Source organism: Drosophila subobscura, chromosome E, assembly GCF_008121235.1.
Source record: "Drosophila subobscura isolate 14011-0131.10 chromosome E, UCBerk_Dsub_1.0, whole genome shotgun sequence".
Classification (NCBI taxonomy): Eukaryota; Metazoa; Arthropoda; class Insecta; order Diptera; family Drosophilidae; genus Drosophila; species Drosophila subobscura.
Window position 1 is genome coordinate 1,298,102 of NC_048531.1, and position 24,139 is coordinate 1,322,240.

Here is a 24,139-nt window from a genome sequence, read left to right on the forward strand (position 1 = left end):
TATATTTTTCCTTGCGTGTGGCGTTTACCAACACTGCCATTTTGACGCAGCTCTCGCCCTCTGCTTTTGGCCTGTTTTTCTTACCAACCGCGCAAATGTAAATTTCACTTGTTTAAAATGTCACTGAAATTTAAAAAAAATTGAAAACAAGCGTATATGACACTGAATGAACTACCTGCAAGCCTGAAAGGAAAGTTAACAAACATCGAAACAGCGGTAAGGCGTTCAGAAATCGCGACTTCATGCTGTAATTTAACTGCGCAGTAAAATCAATAACCGTAAGAGCACGCTCTATACCTAAATGTGAATCGCCCAGGAAAAACGGGAACAGTCCGAACAATGTCCGACGAAGAAGACGAATCGGTCTCCGAGGGGTTCTCTGCCAGCGAGGATGAGTGGAAGCCCAACAAAGATGCTCGCGGCGGCGAATCATCGGACGACGACGATAGCGACTTCGATGAGATGCAGGCCGCAGGGACGGCGCCTTCTGCAGGTCCTAGCGGCCGATCATCTGCTGGCGCATCAAAAAAGAGGTAAGCAGTCAATCATCGGATATTCGTTCTGATTTCTCTGACACTCCGCTTCTGTAGAGATCAGAAACCGCCGAGCGGCATAAAGGGAGCTTTAGTAAAGAAGCGCAAGGCAAGTGGTCAATCTCTGCGCTCAAAACTGTACAACAAGTACCGACCGCCGCCCAAGACGTTTCCCACTTCGCCCTCCCAGCAGAACTCGCCATCAGCGTCGGGTTCAAAAAACGCAAGAACGCCCAATGAAAGCGGTGCACAGGATCGGAACTATGCTGATTCTAGCAGTGAATGCAGTGTAGACGACTATTTGGTTAATCCCGCTGACCTCGATCTGCGCTCGAGCTTCTTTTCGGCTCAACCATCGTCGAAGGATAAGTCGCCAGCGCCCCAATTTGATTGCAATGCGGGAATTAAAGTTCACTCTGACTCCGGTTCCGAGGATAACAACGACAGTAGCGTCGAGGACACAGCAACCCATGCGTTTGACTTCCGCGGTCTCTTAGAGAATGCCAACAGTCTGGAGCGCACCAGAGATGCGCTGGCCAACCGCGCCGTCACAGCCGCATCAGCCAAAAATCGTGCTGCAACGATGGATGTCAATGCACTGCTTGCATTGGGCGAAAATCCGAATCAGAATTACGCCAAGGCTTTAGACGCCGATAAGGACGAGGTGAAAGAGAAGCGGCCTAGCCGACGAGATGCAGCAGAAGCCCCTTCGCCGCCCATGGACGGACCGCCCCGTCTAAGCAAGACCAAGTCGACGCGCATAAAGCGACACACAAAGACGCGGCCCGTGTCCACTGTGGTAGCTGCTGCTCAAGACACAGACGACTCCGATTTTGAGGAAGTGGCAGGTAGGAGGAAATACAAGTAGTTTGTCAACGCTCCAGAATGAGGTTGTAGTGTGGAGCATGCTTATGAAAGTTGGTTGTGGCGCTCGATGGTATGGTATTAACGGGATCCTGGTATCTGAAAAACAAAAGCTTCCAAATTGCTCCGTATGAGACTGTAGTTTTGTTTTCTACTTTATTTGTCCAGTGAACATAGAAATTACTTACACTCGTAAGGTACTTAACGGAATGAAGCTGTGTAGTCTTATGTATCTCTTCTATATACATAAATACATACATACATACATACATATGTACCTATTTACTGTAATATATTGTTAGTCGATCAGACTGAAGAACTAGCTTAACACATTCCCTAAAACACAGTAGACCATGGCTTTTGTTGAGAATGCTTGCTTTAACCCGAAAAGAAACATACCTAAAAATAACTCATGATAACCTGTGAACAATTAGCCAGCCAGTCGCAGCGACAACAAGTCGAGTGGTGTATTTGTCGGAATCTGGACACATCTTCGTGCGTACCACATATGAACCTACTATGAAACGAAATCGAAAGTTCAAGTATTATAGAGGCTGGCTGCTCGCAACAAAAGCTTAAATGCTGTTTTTAAATACGATTTCACGAGTAAGCGACAGAATACAAAGTTGGGGGGATTAAATGGGATGATTTCTGAAAGATAATTCAAATGATTTTGATTTTCTGTATCTAAATGTGGTTTAATTGTCTGCACCCACGAGTTTACGGAAAACATGCAATGCACTTACATACTTCATATACATATAAAGCTATGTATTTACATATGTAAATACATATGCTTGTTTTTTTGGGAGTTTGATCTTTTCGATGAGGGGAAAAGAAAACAAACTTAAGTCCAAAATATAAGCACATTTCAAATGCAAAAAGGAAAAAGGATAAACATTTGTGTAATTACTTTATGGCAATTTCAAGTGTTTCAAACGAACAAAAATGAACAAGAAATAGCTAACCTAACCAATTAGAACTGATGTTTAACGAATTTACTTTAGCAAAACTATATTCATTCCACAAAGTATTTAGCATTAGCATCAAAAACAAAAACTAAGACTAAAAATAATGGGAAAAAAACAGAGTCCGCAATTTTAGCGCAATTTAGTGAATGTTGATTGTACTTTTTAAATAATTCAGTAATTAAAACTTTAAGCGCACTTTAAATGAAATAAATAAATGCAAAATGTTAAAAGGAGTTAATGGCTCTGTTCTGCTCTATGCTCTCTCGGGGGTGGTTTGCTATGCTGTTCATTCCCCTAGTCTCAAGTCCCTCACCATACCATGAGTGTTACCACTTCCTCATTGTACCCCACTCCACTTCCCATTTCAGACGCGGAACTTGGCAGCGACGAGGATGGTGCCGCCACTCCAAACATCTCTGGCGATCTGGAAATTCACGTCGGCCAGCAGCCCGGCCGCGTTAGCAAGGAGCAGAAGACCCAGCAGGAACTGGAAATGGCGTTCAAACGTCGTCTCAACCGCGACATTAAGGAGCGGTATCAGCTGCAGCACAAGGTCAGTCTGATGGCCCAAATGTCGCGCAGCATGGTATACAATCGGCTGCTGGGCGACACCGAGCTAATGGCAGGGGCGCTAAAGCTGCTACCAAGCAAGAAGGCCTACCCAACGGAGCGGGGCACAGAGTTGAAGTATCTTCAATCTTTTGTCACCTGGTTCAAAACTGCAGTCAAACTTCTGAGCCCCCACTTGTATCCCGAGCAAACAGAGGGTACCAAGCAGGGCATTATCAAGGAAATACTATCTCAAATCAGGCGCAAGGAAGCTCGGTGCAAGCAGGATCTTATATTCATATTTGTTATACTTGCACGAGGAATGGGCATGCACTGCCGGCTGATCGTGAATCTGCAGCCAATGCCGCTGCGGCCCGCAGCCAGTGACCTAATTCCGATCAAGCTGAAATCAAATGAAAAAAATAAGAGTCAAAGTCAGAATCAGACGGTAGATTCCGATGATAAGAGCGACGACTCCACTGGTGAAACGATGGAGCGCAAAGCTGCTCCGGTGATAAATAGTAGCAAGCCACAGCTACGCCCCTTAACCGAACCTAAAAAGTCCAGTCCCAGCTCACACAGTTTAAGAAGTGTTAAGAAAGAGAGCAATGCAGCTATGCCGACTAAAAAAGAGTCTGAAGACATCAAGACAAGATGTAGTTCCAGGATAGTCAAGGAGCAACGAGAGCGGACACTAAATTCTAGCGTGGTCGAAAACGAAAGCCCACCTAAAAGCGGCCACAAAGCGTATCCAAAGACCGAAGAATGTGGCTCCGAGGAAAAGCCAAGTACTTCGAAAGCAGCCAGGCCGCAGTTTTCGGCGGTAAAGCGTGGCGGACCGGTTACAGGAATCACGGGCACAGACGAGAACAAGAAAGCCAGGTTGGCTCCTCTAAATGCGTCCTCCCCAATAGCAGGACGTACGCGCAAAGCATCTGATAAGCCAAAACCGGCTGCTCTGCAAAATAATATAGCGGGGACTCCACAGAAAATCGGATCGCCCGTCGTTCCCAAGCTGGTGTTTTCGAAATCCAAACTGCAGAATGCCAAGCACAGTGACGCGGAGAACGCAAATCCCACAGAGAAGCATGAGCCGCAGCATCAGAAACAGCTAAGTGTGCGAGACACACGCTCGCGTAGCAAGTCTCCAAAGGTCCACATCTCGCCCAATTTTTTAACGGGTAAGTCTGTTGCTGTAAGAGCAGACAGAACAACGAGCCAAACGCGGAGGAAGGGCCAAGAGGCTGAGGCTACAACATCTGCTGGACGGCAGCTTCGGCCTCGCCAGCAGATCGGAAAACTTACCATACCTCAGTTAGATGGCACCGACGACCTGCCAGTGGCCAAGAAGCGACTTAAGCTGGAAAAGCTGCATAAGCCGCAAGATTCCGACGAAGTATTTGAGCCAGCCAGGCCGGTGAAAAAGGCGCCGATCCTGTCCAAGGCAGTGGAAAAGTTGCGCAAGGACAGGCGAGTCTTGTCCACAGATGATGAGAGCGGATCGAAAGGCAAGCAGAGGCTTGACGCAGCGGACATGTGGGTGGAGGTCTGGTCCGAGGTGGAAGAGCAGTGGATCTGCATTGACTTGTTCAAGGGAAAGCTGCACTGCGTAGACACCATAAGGGTAAGATATAAAATTCTAGAGGCAACATATATGTTAATATCGTGCCCTTGCAGAGAAATGCCTCTCCAGGCCTGGCCTATGTATTTGCTTTCCAGGATGATCAGAGTCTGAAGGATGTAACTGCTCGCTACTGCGCCAATTGGAGCTCCATCGTTCGTAAGGCACGTGTTGAAAAAGCCTGGATCGATGAAACCATCGCTCCGTATCTGGGTCGTCGCACCAAAAGAGATATTTGCGAGGATGAGCAGCTAAGGCGAATACACACGGAGAAACCCCTTCCCAAGTCTATAACCGAATTTAAAGACCATCCGCTGTATGTTCTCGAGCGGCACCTTCTCAAGTTCCAGGGCCTCTATCCAGCAGATGCGCCAACTCTTGGTTTTATCAGGGGGGAAGCTGTCTACTCAAGAGATTGTGTACACCTTCTGCACTCTCGAGATATTTGGCTGAAGAGCGCCCGCGTTGTGAAGCTGGGTGAGCAGCCCTACAAGACTGTCAAGGCGCGTCCCAAGTGGGATAAGGTAGGTCCATCTACACAGCGATCGACCAACGTCAGTGACTAATGTAAACTAAATTTTCTCTTTAGCTAACACGCTCTGTTATTAAAGACCAACCCCTTGAGATATTTGGCTACTGGCAAACGCAAGACTACGAACCTCCCACTGCGGAGAACGGCATTGTACCACGCAATGCCTACGGCAATGTCGAACTATTCAAAGCCTGCATGCTTCCTAAGAAGACGGTGCACCTGAGGCGTAAGTTAATCGACCTACCAAAAATGAATTTGGATGAGTATTTTTCGTTTATTGGCAGTGCCGGGACTGATGCGCGTTTGCAAGAAGTTGAACATAGACTGTGCAAATGCAGTGGTCGGCTTTGATTTCCACCAGGGCGCTTGCCACCCCACGTACGACGGCTTCATTGTCTGTGAAGAGTTCCGCGAAGTGGTCTGTGCGGCTTGGGAAGAGGATCAGCAGGAGCAGGCGCGCAAAGAGCATGAGAAGTATGAGACCCGAGTCTTCGGCAATTGGAAGAAGCTCATCAAGGGTCTGATCATTCGCGAACGGCTCAAAAGGAAATACAATTTTTAATGTTTAATTTAAATGTTTAATTTTCTGTGTTTTCATGTCGATTGAAATTGAATTCCTCCTTTGTCTCAGTTCGAAGCTTGAAATTATGTTTGATATAAATAAATTGTGCGATAAATTCGATTACATGTAATTCCTTCCGAATTCACTTATTTATTATACCGGGTACTCGAAGAGTAAATAGTTTATATTGGACCATAGTTTGAATCCAGACTACTGTGATATCACCCATAACAATATAAAATCAAGATTCGTGTCGCCATACGATTTTGTTGCACACGAATTGTTCTGCCTGGCTCTAGCGCTGGGTCCAGGCTCTCGACAAATGCATGGGTGCACACGTATTCCAGATCTGCTCAACCAATTTTAGCTCAGGCATCTCTACAGAGATTTTGATGACGACGCCCAATTTAATGCACCTGTTTTTAAAAAACGAATGTTGCAAATGTATTTAATTGACTTGACCGAATTGCAATCACTTGGCATGCGCTCTAAAGCAGTCTTGAACAGCCTGACCAATGCATGATGTTCATGAAGCATTTGCTGCAGATCTTGAAGAATTTCTCTTTTCGTAGCTGTGTTGATCCCTTGACGCCTGTCAAGTTGTTCTTCCATATTGCCCATGAAGTATATTTGCAAGAATTTATGCTGTGCATCTTCTATAGGTTGCAATGATCCAATGCGATGGTAATAGGATTTTCATTCAAGCACTTTGTGGTAAACGACATTCTTTGTTTTTTGGTCAGGCGCAAGAACAAATAAAGCGGATGGTTTGCCGACACGTAAGCATGCCACGTACAATTGACCATGAGAAAAACATGCATTTTCTAGATTGAGGCCACAAATAGTCAAGGATTGGCCCTGTGATTTGTTGATCGTCATGGCGAAGGCAGGACGAATCGGGAATTGAATTCGTTTAAACTCAAAGGGTATATCCGTTGTGATCATCGGAATCCTTGCAATAAGAACTTCCTCATCTTTAAATTTTCCTTTAAGTATCGACGCGTGAATCACATTGCTCATCAGTTTTCTTATCACCAAACGCGTTCCATTACACAGTTTTGGTTGGTTTAAATTTCTAAGCATGATGACTACCGAGCCAACTTTAAGTTTTAAATTGTGCGGTGGTAAACCAGGCACATCCAAGGAGTTTAAAAATTCAGTTGGATAATTAGTGGAAGAAGAAGAAGTTCTTCGTTTGTTACACAGTCGATAGATTTGAATGAATACAGAGTACCTACGATTTGATTTTGAATTATAAGATTGAGGTCATCTACATCTTTATTTTTAGAGGCCAAAATTGCTCGCTCACTTAACCATTTAGTATTTTTGTGGTTAGCAATGATATCCGGGAATACTTTGTTGATAAGCTCGTCTTTTGATGATACGAAATTGCAAAAATTTGGAGGAAATGAAATCAAACCGCTCGATTTGTAGACAGAAACACGGCCATTACCGATAGTCAGCAATTGCTTCGAGAAATCATCAGCAGATAGATCGTTCAACAATGCAACTCTCATATTTACAGACAGTTGAAGTTTCTTTACATATCGCCACAAATTTGATGCTTTGAGGCAAGCGTTTATTTCGTCGGCAGCAGTAGATCTTGGAATGACTGATAGTGTTTGTCGGAAATCGCCAGATAATAAAATCACTGCACCACCAAAACATCTCGAGTCATTGCGCAGATCTTTTAATGTTCGGTCTAGTGCTTCCAATGCGCGTTTGTGCGCCATTGTGCATTCGTCCCATATGTTGATTTTTGATGCTACTAAAACTATGGCCAATGCGGAGTTTTTCGAAATGTTACATGTCGGTTGTTCAGTAGTTTGAAGGTTTAATGGCAATGTGGCCGCTATTCCAGAAGAAGCAATTGCTACCGCAATTTCGGATCTCGCACGTACAGTGGCCAAAATCAATGACATGAGGAATGTCTTCCCAGTTCCACCTGGGGTATCCAAAAAAAATAAGCCGCCATTTCCATCATCAATTGCATTAATTAAGGCCCTTCTTTGCTCCATACTAACGCGGCGCTGTTCTCGTGCAATTTCTCGTTCTCCATCAGATAATTAACTCGCGATATTCCGTTGCCTAATTGCATTACTGCTTCGCTGGTAAAGATTAGATTAGATTAGATTAAACAAATAAATAAAACAAATATTAAATATGATTAAACAAATACAAATGAACAACAAATGAAGTTTTTAGACAAATTTCTGAACACACAAATGATGTCTTCAGAAAAAAATAAAGTTTTGGCTTTAAGGCCGCAACAAACAGGCCATAAGTTGTTTTTAAGATGAATTCTGCTACTCGGGACGGAAACAAATCCAACAAATCAAAAACCATGGCAATCGGTCCAACCGTTCTCGAGTTATAAGTGTTGTAACAAATACGACTTTCTTTTATATATGTAAATAGATACAGTGGGGAGCAATGATGAGTACATGTTCACAATAACTGACTTTCGTCGCCCATAACTTCTAAACGCATAATGCAAACGTAACCAATTTTTTTGTAGACATCAATCACTTTATCCTTAACAAATAGGCAATACCAGAAAAATACAAATGTGAAGCTTTTAAATAGCGAAAAATAAAAAACTAAAAAAAGTCGCATGTACTCATTTATGCACTTTTCGTTGTTTTCACTTATTTAATATTTCTAAATTTTCTAATCAACAATTGCCTGCAGATTTGGTGTTAAATATTTTTTGTTTATATTCTAGTAATACTAACATCAAATTAAGACATTTCTCATAATAATCGAAGCAGATTTCATGAATTTATTACATAGTGCCTATGCTGCACCTGAGACAGAAAAAACAATATCTAGAAAATGTAAATATTATTGTGTAGCTCACTACAGCTAATACTGCTGAAAAACTTGGCATTAGTCAATCGGTGGTGATCAGAGTGGAAAAGACGCGAAATTTTGTCGCCCTAAGGCGCTAGCAGACCCAAAAGCCGCACTTATAATGTCGCAATTTAGTAACAAGCACTTTCTAAGGCCCAAATAGGTTCTTTTCGCATAATACTATCAATGTTGTTCTAGATGGCCAAGTATGGCCATCGTACCACCACCTGAAACATCCTCACATCATTTTACATCTACCGGCATGTTTCATGGTTTGCTTGATATGATGTCCTTGAAGCCTTTTTTCGGTCTTACGTTAACATTACTGCCACCCATATGATTATTTGGACTCATCAGACCTGATAACACGTTTTCAATCATCCGTGGTCAAATTGTTATTCTAATATGAAATTTTCGGGTTTGCTTTACCATTATTTACCTACCACGTGAAAAGTGCCGGTTGATGTAAAATGGTGTGAGGATGTTACTTTTGCATTATGCGTTTAGAAGTTATGGGCGACGAAAGTCAGTTATTGTGAACATGTACTCATCATTGCTCCCCACTGTATACTGCGTTACATACAACCGTTATTCGCACAAATACAATATATCCTATTTACTCTTCGAGTACGGGGAAAAAAAGTTCTGCCATAGAAACAAAAATTCAAACCACTTCTGTGAGTCTTCTAGGTGACTCTGTGGCGACTCTTCTGGAAGACTCTACAGGAAGGCTCTTCGACGAATCTTCTGGAATACTCTTTCTCCCGACAGAAGCTAAGAAAAAGATAAAAAAGCGATATGGCTGGCGATCATTTTCATCTTCTTGGGAGTCGCCTGGGATTCTTCCGCGATAGAAATTGTTTGCAGGGTTGTCTTTGGTATCCCACTATTACAATTAAATTACGCCCCGACCCCACATTGTGCGAAAATCTGCTACCTTACATGTTTATATACATACATACATATGTATGTATGAGAAATCCAAATATGCAGTTCCGTAGAGAATGGGCATATTGCCTAGATTGCATTCTTGTTATAGGCAGAATGGCGGAATCATTTGCAGTGGCTACCCTCACCCCTGTAAGACAGTGCTCACACATAAATATGTATGTATGTATGTACATACTTATGTACATACATAATGACTAAGTGACGCGTGAGACACAAATTTTATGTTTTGGTAACTTTCCATTTGCATAATCATCATGTAATATTATTTGGGATCAGTTAATATACAAAAAGACTTTTCTTTGGCTGAGTAGTATAAGGACATCGATAGCGAACATTTAAAAATAGTATGAAGGAAAGGAAAAACTTTTATTTGGTTCCAACTCCAAAGCGTCATAAATTGAGTAAACTTCTCATAGTAGCATAGGGGTGGAAGTCAAATCTCTACCAGAGCATGGAATGCATCAGACGACTAGTAAACTAAAGCAAATTACTCCATTACTTTAGCATAGTCAGGAATTAAGGTCATTTAATTCAGTCACATGCAAATGCCTCCTCGTCGACCCGAAGTTGTCCGAAGGGGGTGTCTTGCTGCTCGTCTGGTGATGCTGCAAACAGCTCTGAGCCTTCAAGTACTCGACATACATACACACATATGTATGAATGTACGTTATAATACTCAGCCAATGATAAGTCTTGTTGTATATTAACTCCGCGATGCTCCTCTCCGATTCTCCCTAAGGCCATTTTACAGATTTGTATTTCAACTACATATTTAAAACTATTTTAACTATTCTGTTTTTGGAATCTTTAATTGGGTCTATTCATTTTTATTAACACTCAATAAATAGCTGGTCCGATGCACAGAGTTAGACTTAAACTTAAGTAGAGGAATATTCAAAGAACACATCCAAAACGAGGAAGAACGTTCTGAGACCCGTTCGTTGTCGTTCGTTCTCAAATCAAATAGGGAAAGATTTATTCAATGCTTTGTTTATAGGATATTCATTCCAGTGTAGATGATTACACTACTCTACAAAATCTAACTTTTTTCCTTAAGAGACCAAACCGGATTTCATGAATTATGGTTTTTTTTCTATAGGTGCATTTTATTTGAATAATTTTTAAAAACTTTTCCTGGGTTTAATCTTTAAGTACCGTACCCATCACAACTTTTATACCCGGCACTCAGCCAGTATAACTGTACCTTAGTGGTTTTAAATTTCACATCTAAATTTGTTTCTACATCTACATAACTTCTCCCACAAACACGCCCTTTTAGTTCGCACCCTCCCCGAGTGTCACACACTGAATGGGGTATAGCAAAGCTGCTGGACGGGGTGGTGGGAAGCCACTGCAAATTATTTTATTCATACTGGCTATAATATCACTACTCGACAAAATCGAACTTCCACCCGGTACTCGAAGAGTAAATAGGGTATGTATATTGTATTTTGTAAGGTAGTTTTTTCGAAGGCTGAGGTAAGCTCAGCCTCTCCATGGCCACCTTACAGAAATTTTTAAAGTGCCGGGACCCGAGATTGCGGAAATGGGTACGCCGTGTGTGGAAAGGTGGGCGTATGGGGCGAAAAGGGAACCTGATCGGTGGTTAGCGGATGCGCCTTCTGGCAGTGTAGCCGCCCCTGTCTGCTCCGACTTGAGTGCCCCTGGTAGTACCTTGGAAGCACCCGTTCCGGAGACAGGCACGCGCCGTTTGAGAACCCGCTGTCTGGCGCGGTAATGACCTGCGACCAGCCCAGCGGGGCCTCCAACGGTGGGCGACCACACTTACCGTTTTGCACTTTGGGAGGGGGAAAGGGTTAAATTTACACTGTTATACACGAGCACATTGTTTAGTTTTGTTTCTTTATTCTTTCCTTAGTTCTTTTCTACCTAATTCGCACCAGACTTAGTCGTACCAAAAGGGGATGCATCACGCAGCCTCGCTTACCCGATCCTCTCGAGCTTCTTCTTTGGGTCTCCTCGCCTGGCGCCTTGTCCTCGTTCTCCGTGTGTCACTGCCCACGTGTGTCTGACTTGGGGACTTTTCCCCGCAGCGATCGCGACTTGTCCGCCTGGTTGCCAAAAAGTTACTCTCCGAGGCGAGCTCCGCGTGGCGATCGCGAGCCCTTAGCTGCGGCATGGTAGAATTACTAATAGGTAACGTCGTCAGCTGAGTGGAGGACCATAAGCTTATTCACCACGCTCAGAGAGGCAAGCGCTAGAGAGAGATAGCAAACGTTTTACGTTCTGCATATGGTCGAAATTTCGCTAATTCTACGAATTAGTAATAGGTAACGTCGTCAGCTGAGTGGAGGACCATAAGCTTATTCACCACGCTCAGAGAGGCAAGCGCTAGAGAGAGATAGCAAACGTTTTACGTTCTGCATATGGTCCTCGAATGAGAAGCACTGTGGTGAATACGTTACCTATTAGTAATCCTACCATGATTCTACCATGGCTTGGCTCGTGTCGCCGTTCTCTTTGCTCTGATCTGCTGCCCTGATCTCTCTGTTCTGCTCTGCTGTGGGCTACTGTGGGCCGCGAACTTCTCCTACTAAAAACCTAACAGTATGAATGCTCCAGAATGCTCAACACTAACAACTATAACTACTTACATACTACAAAAATGTGAATCGTCTCAATTTGTGCACAAAGTGAATATATGTAACGCAGAAAAGAAAACGTTTCCGACCCCACAAAGTATATATATTCTTGATCAGCATCAATAGGCGCGTCGATTTAGCCATGTCTGTCTGTCCGTCCGTCCGTCTTGTTGAGCGCCTGGATCTCAGAGACTATAAAAGCTAGAGCCACCCAATTTTGCATCCAGATGGCTGTATGCTCACACTGTTACAAGTGTATTTCGGCCCGCCACCTTCCAACCACGAAAATCGCGAAAATCTGCTGTTTTCACAATTTTGAAGATAAAAGAAAACTAAAAACGACATTTTTAAAGCCTGGTATTTTTTTAACGTTTTTTTTCAGAGGTAATGTATTGTAGATCTGGTTGTAAAGAACCTTATTTATCTGAAAAGCTGATTGATGCAGCTAAAAAGTGGACCCAAACACTTTGTGAATTTAGCGTACCGTCTGGGAAATATTAAGCATTGAAATGCAAAAATGTTAATTTATGTGAGGTATTATTTGCGATTTTTTGAGCTTAGAAACTCGGGAAAATCGAAAAAAAAAACTATATAATATCAATTAGGCGTCGTTTAAGGTAATTTTCATCAAAAACTATAGAGAGTCGGTTGAGCTGCATCAATAAGTTTTACACGTAAACAAAGTTCCTTACAATCAGATCTGGGTCTGGAACCAGGGTCTGGCCACCAACCCCCACCCCTCATTCTGCACATGTTGCGGCAGGTCAGGTTCATACGCCAAGCCCCGAAAACAAAATCAAATCATCAAAACGAATTTTTGTCCCATCGCAGTTCAGCAAGTCAACGCACCAAGCCATACATTACTTGCAGTGTCCATGTGAATCAAGCCAAAACCGGTTTGGAGAGCTAAAAAATCATTGGCTACACGCACTTATACAAATGTAGCTGGGGCTTCTATCTGCGTGCTCTGCACGCACTAATACACATGTAGCTGGGGCTTCTAGCTGCGTGTTCTACACGCACTAATACTTGTAGCTGGGACTTTGGCAGAAACCTGGGACTCCGAGACGCACATTCAGCGGTGACGTTTTGCTTCTACTGAACTGGGTATCTACTATACTATATGGTTAGTGCTTAAGCTATGTATGTGAAAAAAGAAATCGATACCTCTGAAAAAAAACATAGGAATAAAATTCTGCCATTGAAAAAACAAAACGAGAAGGGACGTGTGAGACGCATCTTACGCGTCACAACTTTTATACCCGGCACTCAGTCAGTGTACCTGTACCATATTGTGTATTTTTTTCGAATTTTACATTTGACATTTTACATTTTTTCTACACCTGTCATCTACATCTACATAACTTCTCACGCCAACACGCTATTTTCGCTCGCCCCCCTCCCCTAAAGCCGCACACTACAGATCCACGTCATAGGCAGAGGCAGCGGCCAGCGGCAACTACAGAATCAGAGTGTGAATGAGAGAATGTGAAAAAAACAACAAAAGCTGCTGGACAGGGTGGGTTTAGCCACTGCAAATTAAATTCTTCATTGTGGCTATAATAAAAATCCAATTTGGTGATCTGATAGATATGGTCATTCCCTAATGAATGGCTTGTTAAGTTTTCTTCTATCTTAAAAATTGTAGATTTGGGAGGTTTTCGCCCTTCTGCGGGGGCATACAGAAGACTGGATGAAAAATTAGGTGGCTCTAGCTTTTATGGTCTCTGAGATCCAGCCGCTCAACAAGACGGACGGACAGACATCAATAGACTCGGCTATTGATGCTGATCAAGAATATATATACTTTATGGGGTCGAAAACGTTTCCTTCTGTGCGTCACATACATACAACCGTTATTCGCACAAATACAATATACCCTATTTACTCTTCGAGTACCGGGTATAAAAAATTGTCACCAGACAATTTCCAAGCCCCATATCTCTCATAAAAAGTGAGTTTCGTTCCTTGAGGAAAAATCGTATCCCAATTCGGTGATCTGCTAGATATGGTCATGAGAGATATGACAGATTTTCGCCACTTGGGGGAAGGAAGGGGTCGGCGAAATTTTGAAATAAACTTGTAACAGTGTGATATCACATGAGTCTATACATAACATTTGGTGACTCTACCTCTTATAGTCTCTGATATCCAGGCTCACATCAAGACTAACGGAGAGACGGACAGAAAGACAGATATAGATTATTAATGATGTTGATAAAGATCAAGAATATATATTCTTTATGGAGTCGAAAACGTTTCCTTCTGTGCGTTACGCACCTTGCTTCGACCACAAATACAGATATAAATATCCTCAGATAATATCTAAGCACCAAATCTTTCAGATGAAGTTGGTTTGGTTCCTTGCGGTAAAATCGTGTCGGGTAGTGTACTCATCGAGTATAGGGGATACAAAATTCGCAATTACTAGCAGGTTGTTAAACTATTACGTGGATACCCTTACCCGTGTGTCTTTAATGGAATATGTATAATTGGAGTACTAAGCCACTAACCATATGTTATGGTTAGTGACTTAGCCTACTTATAAATTGTTTTTTGACAAGCATACACACCAAACAATAATTTGCGCAGAATATTCTACCAAGAGGAAGGGCTTGCAGTGTTAAGACCGACCAGCTGTTCGCCTATTTGTTTGTTTAGAGAACTGTGTTGGTGTGCTGTCAATTTGCCGTGAAATTTGAAATATAAGTGGATATTTTAAACTAGTAATAAATAAAGAATAATACACGTAGCACAACACGAGAAGCACAATAAATATTCATTGTGTGGTGAGTTTTTTTTATAAATTATAAGAGTGCAGTGATCGTTGCACGCTTGTAAATATGTACATATGGATATGTATGTATGTATATGTATACATATGTATGTATGTATTAATTTCATCATGGTTGCACGTGCCGGTCAGCAACAAGTAGGTACATACATATGTACATTAAGGTGCGTGTATAGGTATAAATGGATGTATGTCGATCGAGTGCATATAAAGAATCTCAAGCTCGGTCCTCTATTGTGCTGCGTGGATCAGGCGCTCTGGGCTGGATCGCCCTGACGCACACGTCCGTCGTTGGCTTTAGCTGCACGTCTTAGAGAAGCACGTTTCGAACAGACTTACAACTAACTAACTAACTAACTAATTAACTCAATCTCGTTCAGAAGCCCAGGATCGTCTCAAGAAAATTGGCCCTCTCCAGCAAATCAACTGCCCTTCTCGATATCAGGCTGTAATTAAACTGCGCAGTAAAAGTATTAACTGTGAGATCACGTTCTATACCTATGTATATGTGAAACGCCCAGAAGTAACGGGAACTGTAAAAAACAATGTCCGACGAAGAAGACGAATCGGTGTCCGAGGGCTTCTCTGCCAGCGAAGAAGAGTGGAAGCCCAACAAAGAATCTCGCGGCGGCGAATCATCGGACGACGACGATAGCGACGTCGATGCAGGTCCTAGCGGCCGATCATCTGCTGGCGCATCAAAAAAGAGGTAAGCAGTCAATCACAGGATATTCGTTCCGATTTCGTTAACACTTCGCTTTTGTAGAGATCAGAAGCCGCCGAGCGGCATAAAGGGAGCTTTAGTAAAGAAGCGCAAGGCAAGTGGTCAATCTCTGCGCTCAAAACTGTACAACAAGTACCGACCGCCGCCCAAGACGTTTCCCACTTCGCCCTCCCAGCAGAACTCGCCATCAGCGTCGGGTTCAAAAAACGCAAGAACGCCCAATGAAAGCGGTGCACAGGATCGGAACTATGCTGATTCCAGCAGTGAATGCAGTGTAGACGACTATTTGGTTAATCCCGCTGACCTCGATCTGCGCTCGAGCTTCTTTTCGGCTCAACCATCGTCAAAGGATAAGTCGCCAGCGCCCCAATTTGATTGCAATGCGGGAATTAAAGTTCACTCTGACTCCGGTTCCGAGGATAACAACGACAGTAGCGTCGAGGACACAGCCACCCATGCGTTTGACTTCCGCGGTCTCTTAGAGAATGCCAACAGTCTGGAGCGCACCAGAGATGCGCTGGCCAACCGCGCCGTCACAGCCGCATCAGCCAAAAATCGTGCTGCAACGATAGATGTCAATGCACTGCTTGCATTGGGCGAAAATCCGAATCAGAATTACGCCAAGGCTTTAGACGCTGATAAGGACGAGGTGAAAGAGAAGCGGCCTAGCCGACGAGATGCAGCAGAAGCCCCTTCGCCGCCCATGGACGGACCGCCCCGTCTAAGCAAGACCAAGTCGACGCGCATAAAGCGACACACAAAGACGCGGCCCGTGTCCACTGTGGTAGCTGCTGCTCAAGACACAGACGACTCCGATTTTGAGGAAGTGGCAGGTAGGAGGAAATACAAGTAGTTTGTCAACGCTCCAGCATGCGGTTGTAGTGTGGAGCATGCTTATGAAAGTTGGTTGTGGCGCTCGATGGTATGGTATTAACGGGATCCTGGTATCTGAAAAACAAAAGCTTCCAAATTGCTCCGAATGAGACTGTAGTTTTGTTTTCTACTTTATTTGTCCAGTGAACATAGAAATTATTTACTGTAACATGTATTTTTAGTCGATCAGACTGAAGAACTAGCATAACACCTTCACCACAGTAGACGATGGCTTTTGTTGAGAACGCTTGCTTTAATCCGAAAAGAAACGAGAAGGGACTTGTGAGCCGCTTCTTACGCGTCACAACTTTTATACCCGGTACTCAGTACTACATCTGTACCTTAGCGGTTATTTGTCAAATTATACATTTTTTCTTCATCTGTCATCTACATCAACAACACTACTCACGCCAACACGCTCCTTTAGCTCGCCACCCTCCCCTAGAGCAACATACTGCAGAGTCAAGGCAGAGACGTGTCAGAGGCAGAGGCCTCTGCCACTGCGCGAATCAGAGTGTGAATGAGAGAATGTGTAAAAAACAAATATAAGCTGCGGGATGGGGTGGGTTTAGCCACTGAAATTAATTTCTTCATTGTTGCCCAATTCGGTGATCTGATAGATATGGTTTTTATACCCGGTACTCGAAGAGTAAATAGGATATATTGTATTTGTGCGAATAACGGTTGTATGTAACGCACAGAAGGAAACGTTTCCGACCCCATAAAGTATATATATTCTTGATCAGCGTCAATAGCCGAGTCTATGTATGTCTGTCTGTCTGTCCGTCCGTCTTGGTGAGCGCCTGGATCTCTGAGACTATAAACGCTAGAGTCACCAAATGTTGCATCCAGACTTCTGTATGCTCACACTGTTACAAGTGTATCCATCCGCCCCCGCAAAAGGGCTAAAACCTCCCAAATCTACAATTTTGAAGATAAAAGAAAACTAACGAGAAAGGACGTGTGAGACGCTTCTTACGCGTCACAACTTTTATACCCGGCACTCAGTACTACATCTGCACCTTAGCGGTTATTTGTCAAATTTTACATTTTTTCTTCATCTGTCATCTACATCAACATCTACACCCTCCCCTAGAGCAGAGTCAGAGCAGAGACGCGGCAGAGGCAGAGACGTGTCAGAGGCAGAGGCCTCTGCCACTGCGCGAATCAGAGTGTGAATGAGAGAATGTGTAAAAAACAAATATAAGCTGCGGGACGGGGTGGGTTTAGCCACTGAAATTAATTTCTTCATAGTGGCCCAATTCGGTGATCTGATAGATATGGTTTTTATACCCGGTACTCGAAGAGTAAATAGGATATATTGTATTTGTGCGAATAACGGTTGTATGTAACGCACAGAAGGAAACGTTTCCGACCCCATAAAGTATATATATTCTTGATCAGCGTCAATAGCCGAGTCTATGTATGTCTGTCTGTCTGTCCGTCCGTCTTGGTGAGCGCCTGGATCTCTGAGACTATAACCGCTAGAGTCACCAAATGTTGCATCCAGACTTCTGTATGCTCACACTGTTACAAGTGTATCCATCCGCCCCCGCAAAAGGGCTAAAACCTCCCAAATCTACAATTTTGAAGATAAAAGAAAACTAACGAGAAAGGACGTGTGAGACGCTTCTTACGCGTCACAACTTTTATACCCGGCACTCAGTACTACATCTGCACCTTAGCGGTTATTTGTCAAATTTTGTCTGGACGTTGATATGCAATGACTGCACCATCAAGTGGCCCATGCGACACCAAGCCAAAGCCTGTTACGCGCGGAACCCAGCAGAACGCAGCCCTCCCCTCCCGCCCTACCGACCGAGGGGCGCTGCCGCATGACGCGCGGCGCGATTAACCGAACCGGTCGCGAGCATGCAGGAAAGATAGATGTTAGGCTAGTATTCGAGGAAAATTAGAACTAAACACAACTAAACTAGAGCAACTATAGCTAAGCAAGCAAAATTATCAAAGTCAAAAATTAAATTAACTACGGGAGAGGTAGGCTAGTATAAGAGATTTAAGAAGAGGAAGGGAGTGAGTCGAGGATATAATGTGATAGAGAGAATTATAATCCGAGCATAACACTCTAAAGGGCTCGTGCAAGGCATAATTCGATCTACACATTGGAAGGAACAAAGGAATATAGTTTCTAGTGGGTCTAATGGGAATCGTAAAGTTTACGCGGCTCAACAAGTCAGGGCTGTCTACATCCCCCTTGATCAAGTTGTGCATAAAAATTACACCAAGCATTTTTCTACGACTAACTAAGGATGGAAGATTTATTAAAAGAAGTCTACTACGGTAGGATGGCAGTCTCACAGTTGCATCCCAGTTGAGGCCCCGTAGGGCAAATAATAAGAAGTTTTTCTGTACTGATTCAATACGGTCCTGATGTATGTTGTACTGAGGGCACCATACACATGAGCCGTATTCTAAAAATCGGACGAACAAGCGAGATATAGAGAGTCTTCGTTATATAGGGGTCATCAAATTCCTTTGACCACCTCTTTATAAACCCAAGCACACCCATGGCTTTATTTACCATGGTAGAAATGTGTTCAGAAAACTTTAACTTGGGGTCTAGTTTAACACCAAGATCATCAACTAATGTAATTCTCTCAAGAGAACTACCGCAGAGGGTGTAAGGTGCCAGTAAGGGGCTGGAGCGATGAAAAGTCATTACTTTGCACTTCGAGGCATTAAGGTGTAACATATTTGCGCAACACCATGACTGAAAGCTATTGAGATCAGATTGCAAGCGAGAGTGAAATGAGATGTCCTTATACTGGACACAGAGCTTAACATCATCCGCATACATAAGTATTCGAGAATTTGTTAAGACAGAAGGCAGGTCATTAATAAAGAGTGTGAAAAGTAAGGGGCCTAAATGGCTACCCTGTGGTACTCCAGAAGTAACCATGACAGGTAAAGATAAGGAGTTTTTGAAACGGACCCTTTGAGACCTAGAACACAGGTAGCTAGAAATCCATCTCAACAGATTGGGCGGAAACCCTAGAAGGTCGAGCTTTTGTGCAAGAAGGGAGTGGTTTACAGAATCGAATGCCTTACTGAAGTCAGTGTAAATAACATGCGTCTGCAAGTTACCTTGGAATCCTTTAATGACAAAGGAGGTGAACTCTAAAAGATTAGTGGTTGTTGATCGTCGCCGTATAAATCCGTGCTGAGCTGGAGATATAAGTGATTTGCAAAGATGTTGCAAGTGCGGTGAGTTAAAGTGAGTTAAAATTTTCTCGAACATTTTAGGAATAGCGGATAACTTAGATATACCTCTATAGTTTTTGGCGTCAGACTTGCTACCTTTCTTATGGAGAGGAATTATAAAGGATTCCTTCCAGATGGGGGGAAAGCTAGAAGAATGGATGGAAAGATTGAATAATTTAAGCAAAGGTCCGCACAGAGACTCGGCACAGTACCTGAGTACACAGCCGGGAACTCCGTCAGGGCCCGGTGAAAATACCGGCTTAACTAATTTAAGTTCATGAAGTAAGGAGCCTTCATTTAACATAGGGCAGAAAATGCCATTCGACCTTGGTAAACAAATTTTACATTTTTTCTTCATCTGTCATCTACATCAACATCTACACCCTCCCCTAGAGCAGAGTCAGAGCAGAGACGCGGCAGAGGCAGAGACGTGTCAGAGGCAGAAGCCTCTACCACTGCGCGAAGCAGAGTGTGAATGAGAGAATGTGCAAAAAACAAATATAAGCTAGGGGACGGGGTGGGTTTTGCCACTGCAAATTAATTTCTTCATTCTGGCTATAATAATCGAATCCCAATTTGCTGATCTGATAGATATGGTCGTTCCCTACGGAATGGCGTTTTTGCGGGGGCGGGGCTCATTTTTGAAATACACTGGTAACAGTGTGAGCATACAGAAGTCTGGATGCCAATTTGGTGGCTCTAGCTTTTATGGTCTCTGAGATCCAGGCGCTCAACAAGACGGACGGACAGACAGACATGGCTCAATCGACTCGGCTATTACTTATGACTCGGACTCGATTAAATGGGATGAATTATGAAAGGTAATTCAAATGATTTTGATTTTCTGTATCTAAATGTGGTTTAATTGTCTGCACCCACGAGTTTACGGAAAACATGCAATGCACACAAATGCACTTACATACTTCATATACATATAAAGCTATGTATTTACATATGTAAAAACATATGCTTGTTTTTTTGGGAGTTTGATCTTTTCGATGAGGGGAAAAGAAAACAAACAAGTCCAAAATATAAGCACATTTCAAATGCAAAAAGGAAAAAGGATAAACATTTGTGTAATTACTTTATGGCAATTTCAAGTGTTTCAAACGAACAAAAATGAACAAGAAATAGCTAACCTAACCAATTAGAACTGATGTTTAACGAATTTACTTTAGCAAAACTATATTCATTCCACAAAGTATTTAGCATTAGCATCAAAAACAAAAACTAAGACTAAAAATAATGGGAAAAAAACAGAGTCCGCAATTTTAGCGCAATTTAGTGAATGTTGATTGTACTTTTTAAATAATTCAGTAATTAAAACTTTAAGCGCACTTTAAATGAAATAAATAAATGCAAAATGTTAAAAGGAGTTAATGGCTCTGTTCTGCTCTATGCTCTCTCGGGGGTGGTTTGCTATGCTATTCATTCCCCTAGTCTCAAGTCCCTCATCATACCATGAGTGTTACCACTTCCTCATTGTACCCCACTCCACTTCCCATTTCAGACGCGGAACTTGGCAGCGACGAGGATGGTGCCGCCACTCCAAACATCTCTGGCGATCTGGAAATTCACGTCGGCCAGCAGTCCGGCCGCGTTAGCAAGGAGCAGAAGACCCAGCAGGAACTGGAAATGGCGTTCAAACGTCGTCTCAACCGCGACATTAAGGAGCGGTATCAGCTGCAGCACAAGGTCAGTCTGATGGCCCAAATGTCGCGCAGCATGGTATACAATCGGCTGCTGGGCGACACCGAGCTAATGGCAGGGGCGCTAAAGCTGCTACCAAGCAAGAAGGCCTACCCAACGGAGCGGGGCACAGAGTTGAAGTATCTTCAATCTTTTGTCACCTGGTTCAAAACTGCAGTCAAACTTCTGAGCCCCCACTTGTATCCCGAGCAAACAGAGGGTACCAAGCAGGGCATTATCAAGGAAATACTATCTCAAATCAGGCGCAAGGAAGCTCGGTGCAAGCAGGATCTTATATTCATATTTGTTATACTTGCACGAGGAATGGGCATGCACTGCCGGCTGATCGTGAATCTGCAGCCAATGCCGCTGCGGCCCGCAGCCAGTGACCTAATTCCGATCAAGCTGAAATCAAATGAAAAAAATAAGAGTCAAAGTCAGAATGATAAGAGCGACGACTCCACTGGTGAAACGATGGAGCGCAAAGCTGCTCCGGTGATAAATAGTAGCAAGCCACAGCTACGCCCCTTAACCGAACCTAAAAAGTCCAGTCCCAGCTCACACAGTTTAAGAAGTGTTAAGAAAGAGAGCAATGCAGCTAAGCCGACTAAAAAAGAGTCTGAACACATCAAGACAAGATGTAGTTCCAGGATAGTCAAGGAGCAACGAGAGCGGACACTAAATTCTAGCGTGGTCGAAAACGAAAGCCCACCTAAAAGCGGCCACAAAGCGTATCCAAAGACCGAAGAATGTGGCTCCGAGGAAAAGCCAAGTACTTCGAAAGCAGCCAGGCCGCAGTTTTCGGCGGTAAAGCGTGGCGGACCGGTTACAGGAATCACGGGCACAGACGAGAACAAGAAAGCCAGGTTGGCTCCTCTAAATGCGTCCTCCCCAATAGCAGGACGTACGCGCAAAGCATCTGATAAGCCAAAACCGGCTGCTCTGCAAAATAATATAGCGGGGACTCCACAGAAAATCGGATCGCCCGTCGTTCCCAAGCTGGTGTTTTCGAAATCCAAACTGCAGAATGCCAAGCACAGTGACGCGGAGAACGCAAATCCCACAGAGAAGCATGAGCCGCAGCATCAGAAACAGCTAAGTGTGCGAGACACACGCTCGCGTAGCAAGTCTCCAAAGGTCCACATCTCGCCCAATTTTTTAACGGGTAAGTCTGTTGCTGTAAGAGCAGACAGAACAACGAGCCAAACGCGGAGGAAGGGCCAAGAGGCTGAGGCTACAACATCTGCTGGACGGCAGCTTCGGCCTCGCCAGCAGATCGGAAAACTTACCATACCTCAGTTAGATGGCACCGACGACCTGCCAGTGGCCAAGAAGCGACTTAAGCTGGAAAAGCTGCATAAGCCGCAAGATTCCGACGAAGTATTTGAGCCAGCCAGGCCGGTGAAAAAGGCCGATCCTGTCCAAGGCAGTGGAAAAGTTGCGCAAGGACAGGCGAGTCTTGTCCACAGATGATGAGAGCGGATCGAAAGGCAAGCAGAGGCTTGACGCAGCGGACATGTGGGTGGAGGTCTGGTCCGAGGTGGAAGAGCAGTGGATCTGCATTGACTTGTTCAAGGGAAAGCTGCACTGCGTAGACACCATAAGGGTAAGATATAAAATTCTAGAGGCAACATCTATGTTAATATCGTGCCCTTGCAGAGAAATGCCTCTCCAGGCCTGGCCTATGTATTTGCTTTCCAGGATGATCAGAGTCTGAAGGATGTAACCGCTCGCTACTGCGCCAATTGGAGCTCCATCGTTCGTAAGGCACGTGTTGAAAAAGCCTGGATCGATGAAACCATCGCTCCGTATCTGGGTCGTCGCACCAAAAGAGATATTTGCGAGGATGAGCAGCTAAGGCGAATACACACGGAGAAACCCCTTCCCAAGTCTATAGCCGAATTTAAAGACCATCCGCTGTATGCTCTTGAGCGACACTTGCTTCAGTTCCAGGCCCTGTATCCAGCAAATGCACAATCTCTTGGGTTTATCCGAGGAGAACCTGTCTACTCAAGAGATTGTGTGCACCTTCTGCACTCCCGAGAAGTCTGGCTGAAGAGCGCCCGGGTCGTGAAGCTGGGCGAGCAGCCCTACAAGATTGTCAAGCGTCCAAAGTGGGACAAGGTAGATATATTTTGAGTTCGACCAACGTCAGTGACTAATGTAATCTATATGCTCATGCTCTGGTCAGTTCACTCGAACTATTCTTAAAGAACAGCCCCTTGAGGTATTTGGCTACTGGCAAACGCAAGAGTACGAACCTCCCACTGCGGAGAACGGCATTGTACCACGCAATGCCTACGGCAATGTCGAGCTATTCAAAGCCTGCATGCTTCCTAAGAAGACGGTGCACCTGATGCGTAAGTTAATCGACCCACCCTACCTGTCTCAGTTTCTATACACAATGAGTATTTTTTAATTAATTGGCAGTGCCGGGACTGATGCGCGTTTGCAAGAAGTTGAACATAGACTGTGCAAATGCAGTGGTCGGCTTTGATTTCCATCAGGGCGGCTGCCACGCCACGTACGACGGCTTCATTGTCTGTGAAGAGTTCCGCGAAGTGGTCTGTGCGGCTTGGGAAGAGGATCAGCAGGAGCAGGCGCGCAAAGAGCAGGAGAAGTATGAGACCCGAGTCTTCGGCAATTGGAAGAAGCTCATCAAGGGTCTGATCATTCGCGAACGGCTCAAAAGGAAATACAATTTTTAAATGTTTAATTTTCTGTGTTTTCATGTCGATTGAAATTGAATTCCTCCTTTGTCCCAGTTCGGAGCTTGAAATTATGTTTGATTTAAATAA

At 43.9% G+C, this 24,139-nt stretch overlaps 2 protein-coding genes across 3 annotated transcripts; both read left to right on the forward strand.

Annotated features, from left to right (window-relative positions):
- The first annotated feature begins 41 nt into the window (after positions 1–41).
- On the forward strand, positions 42–5,758 carry LOC117890206 (DNA repair protein complementing XP-C cells homolog). 2 transcript variants are annotated; one of them, XM_034794936.1, is made up of 7 exons: positions 42–216; positions 317–533; positions 591–1,381; positions 2,737–4,541; positions 4,595–5,062; positions 5,128–5,296; positions 5,355–5,758. In XM_034794936.1, the coding sequence occupies exons 2-7, from the start codon at positions 340–342 to the stop codon at positions 5,630–5,632; spliced, it is 3,705 nt and encodes a 1,234-aa protein (XP_034650827.1). In that variant the 5' UTR covers positions 42–216; positions 317–339; the 3' UTR covers positions 5,633–5,758. The 2 variants fall into 2 exon arrangements, with proteins under 2 accessions (XP_034650827.1, XP_034650826.1); XM_034794935.1 differs by having other exon boundaries at positions 42–533.
- An 8,849-nt stretch (positions 5,759–14,607) lies between these two features.
- On the forward strand, positions 14,608–24,053 carry LOC117890207 (DNA repair protein complementing XP-C cells homolog). Its single transcript, XM_034794938.1, is given in 8 exon segments — positions 14,608–14,828; positions 15,217–15,542; positions 15,600–16,390; positions 21,163–22,750; positions 22,752–22,947; positions 23,001–23,465; positions 23,533–23,701; positions 23,772–24,053. Coding segments are annotated over 7 exon segments (3,651 nt in total). The 5' UTR covers positions 14,608–14,828; positions 15,217–15,378; the 3' UTR covers positions 24,050–24,053.
- Positions 24,054–24,139: the final 86 nt, after the last annotated feature.

What these genes read in the sequence shown, in the direction of transcription:
- LOC117890206 (XM_034794935.1), top strand. Translation starts at nt 340, where the DNA reads ATGTCCGACGAAGAAGACGAATCGGTCTCCGAGGGGTTCTCTGCCAGC. An exon ending in GCTGGCGCATCAAAAAAGAG is followed by an intron (nt 534 to 590) that starts GTAAGCAGTCAA and finishes CCGCTTCTGTAG; the next exon opens with AGATCAGAAACCGCCGAGCG. An exon ending in CGCGTCCCAAGTGGGATAAG is followed by an intron (nt 5,063 to 5,127) that starts GTAGGTCCATCT and finishes TTTTCTCTTTAG; the next exon opens with CTAACACGCTCTGTTATTAA.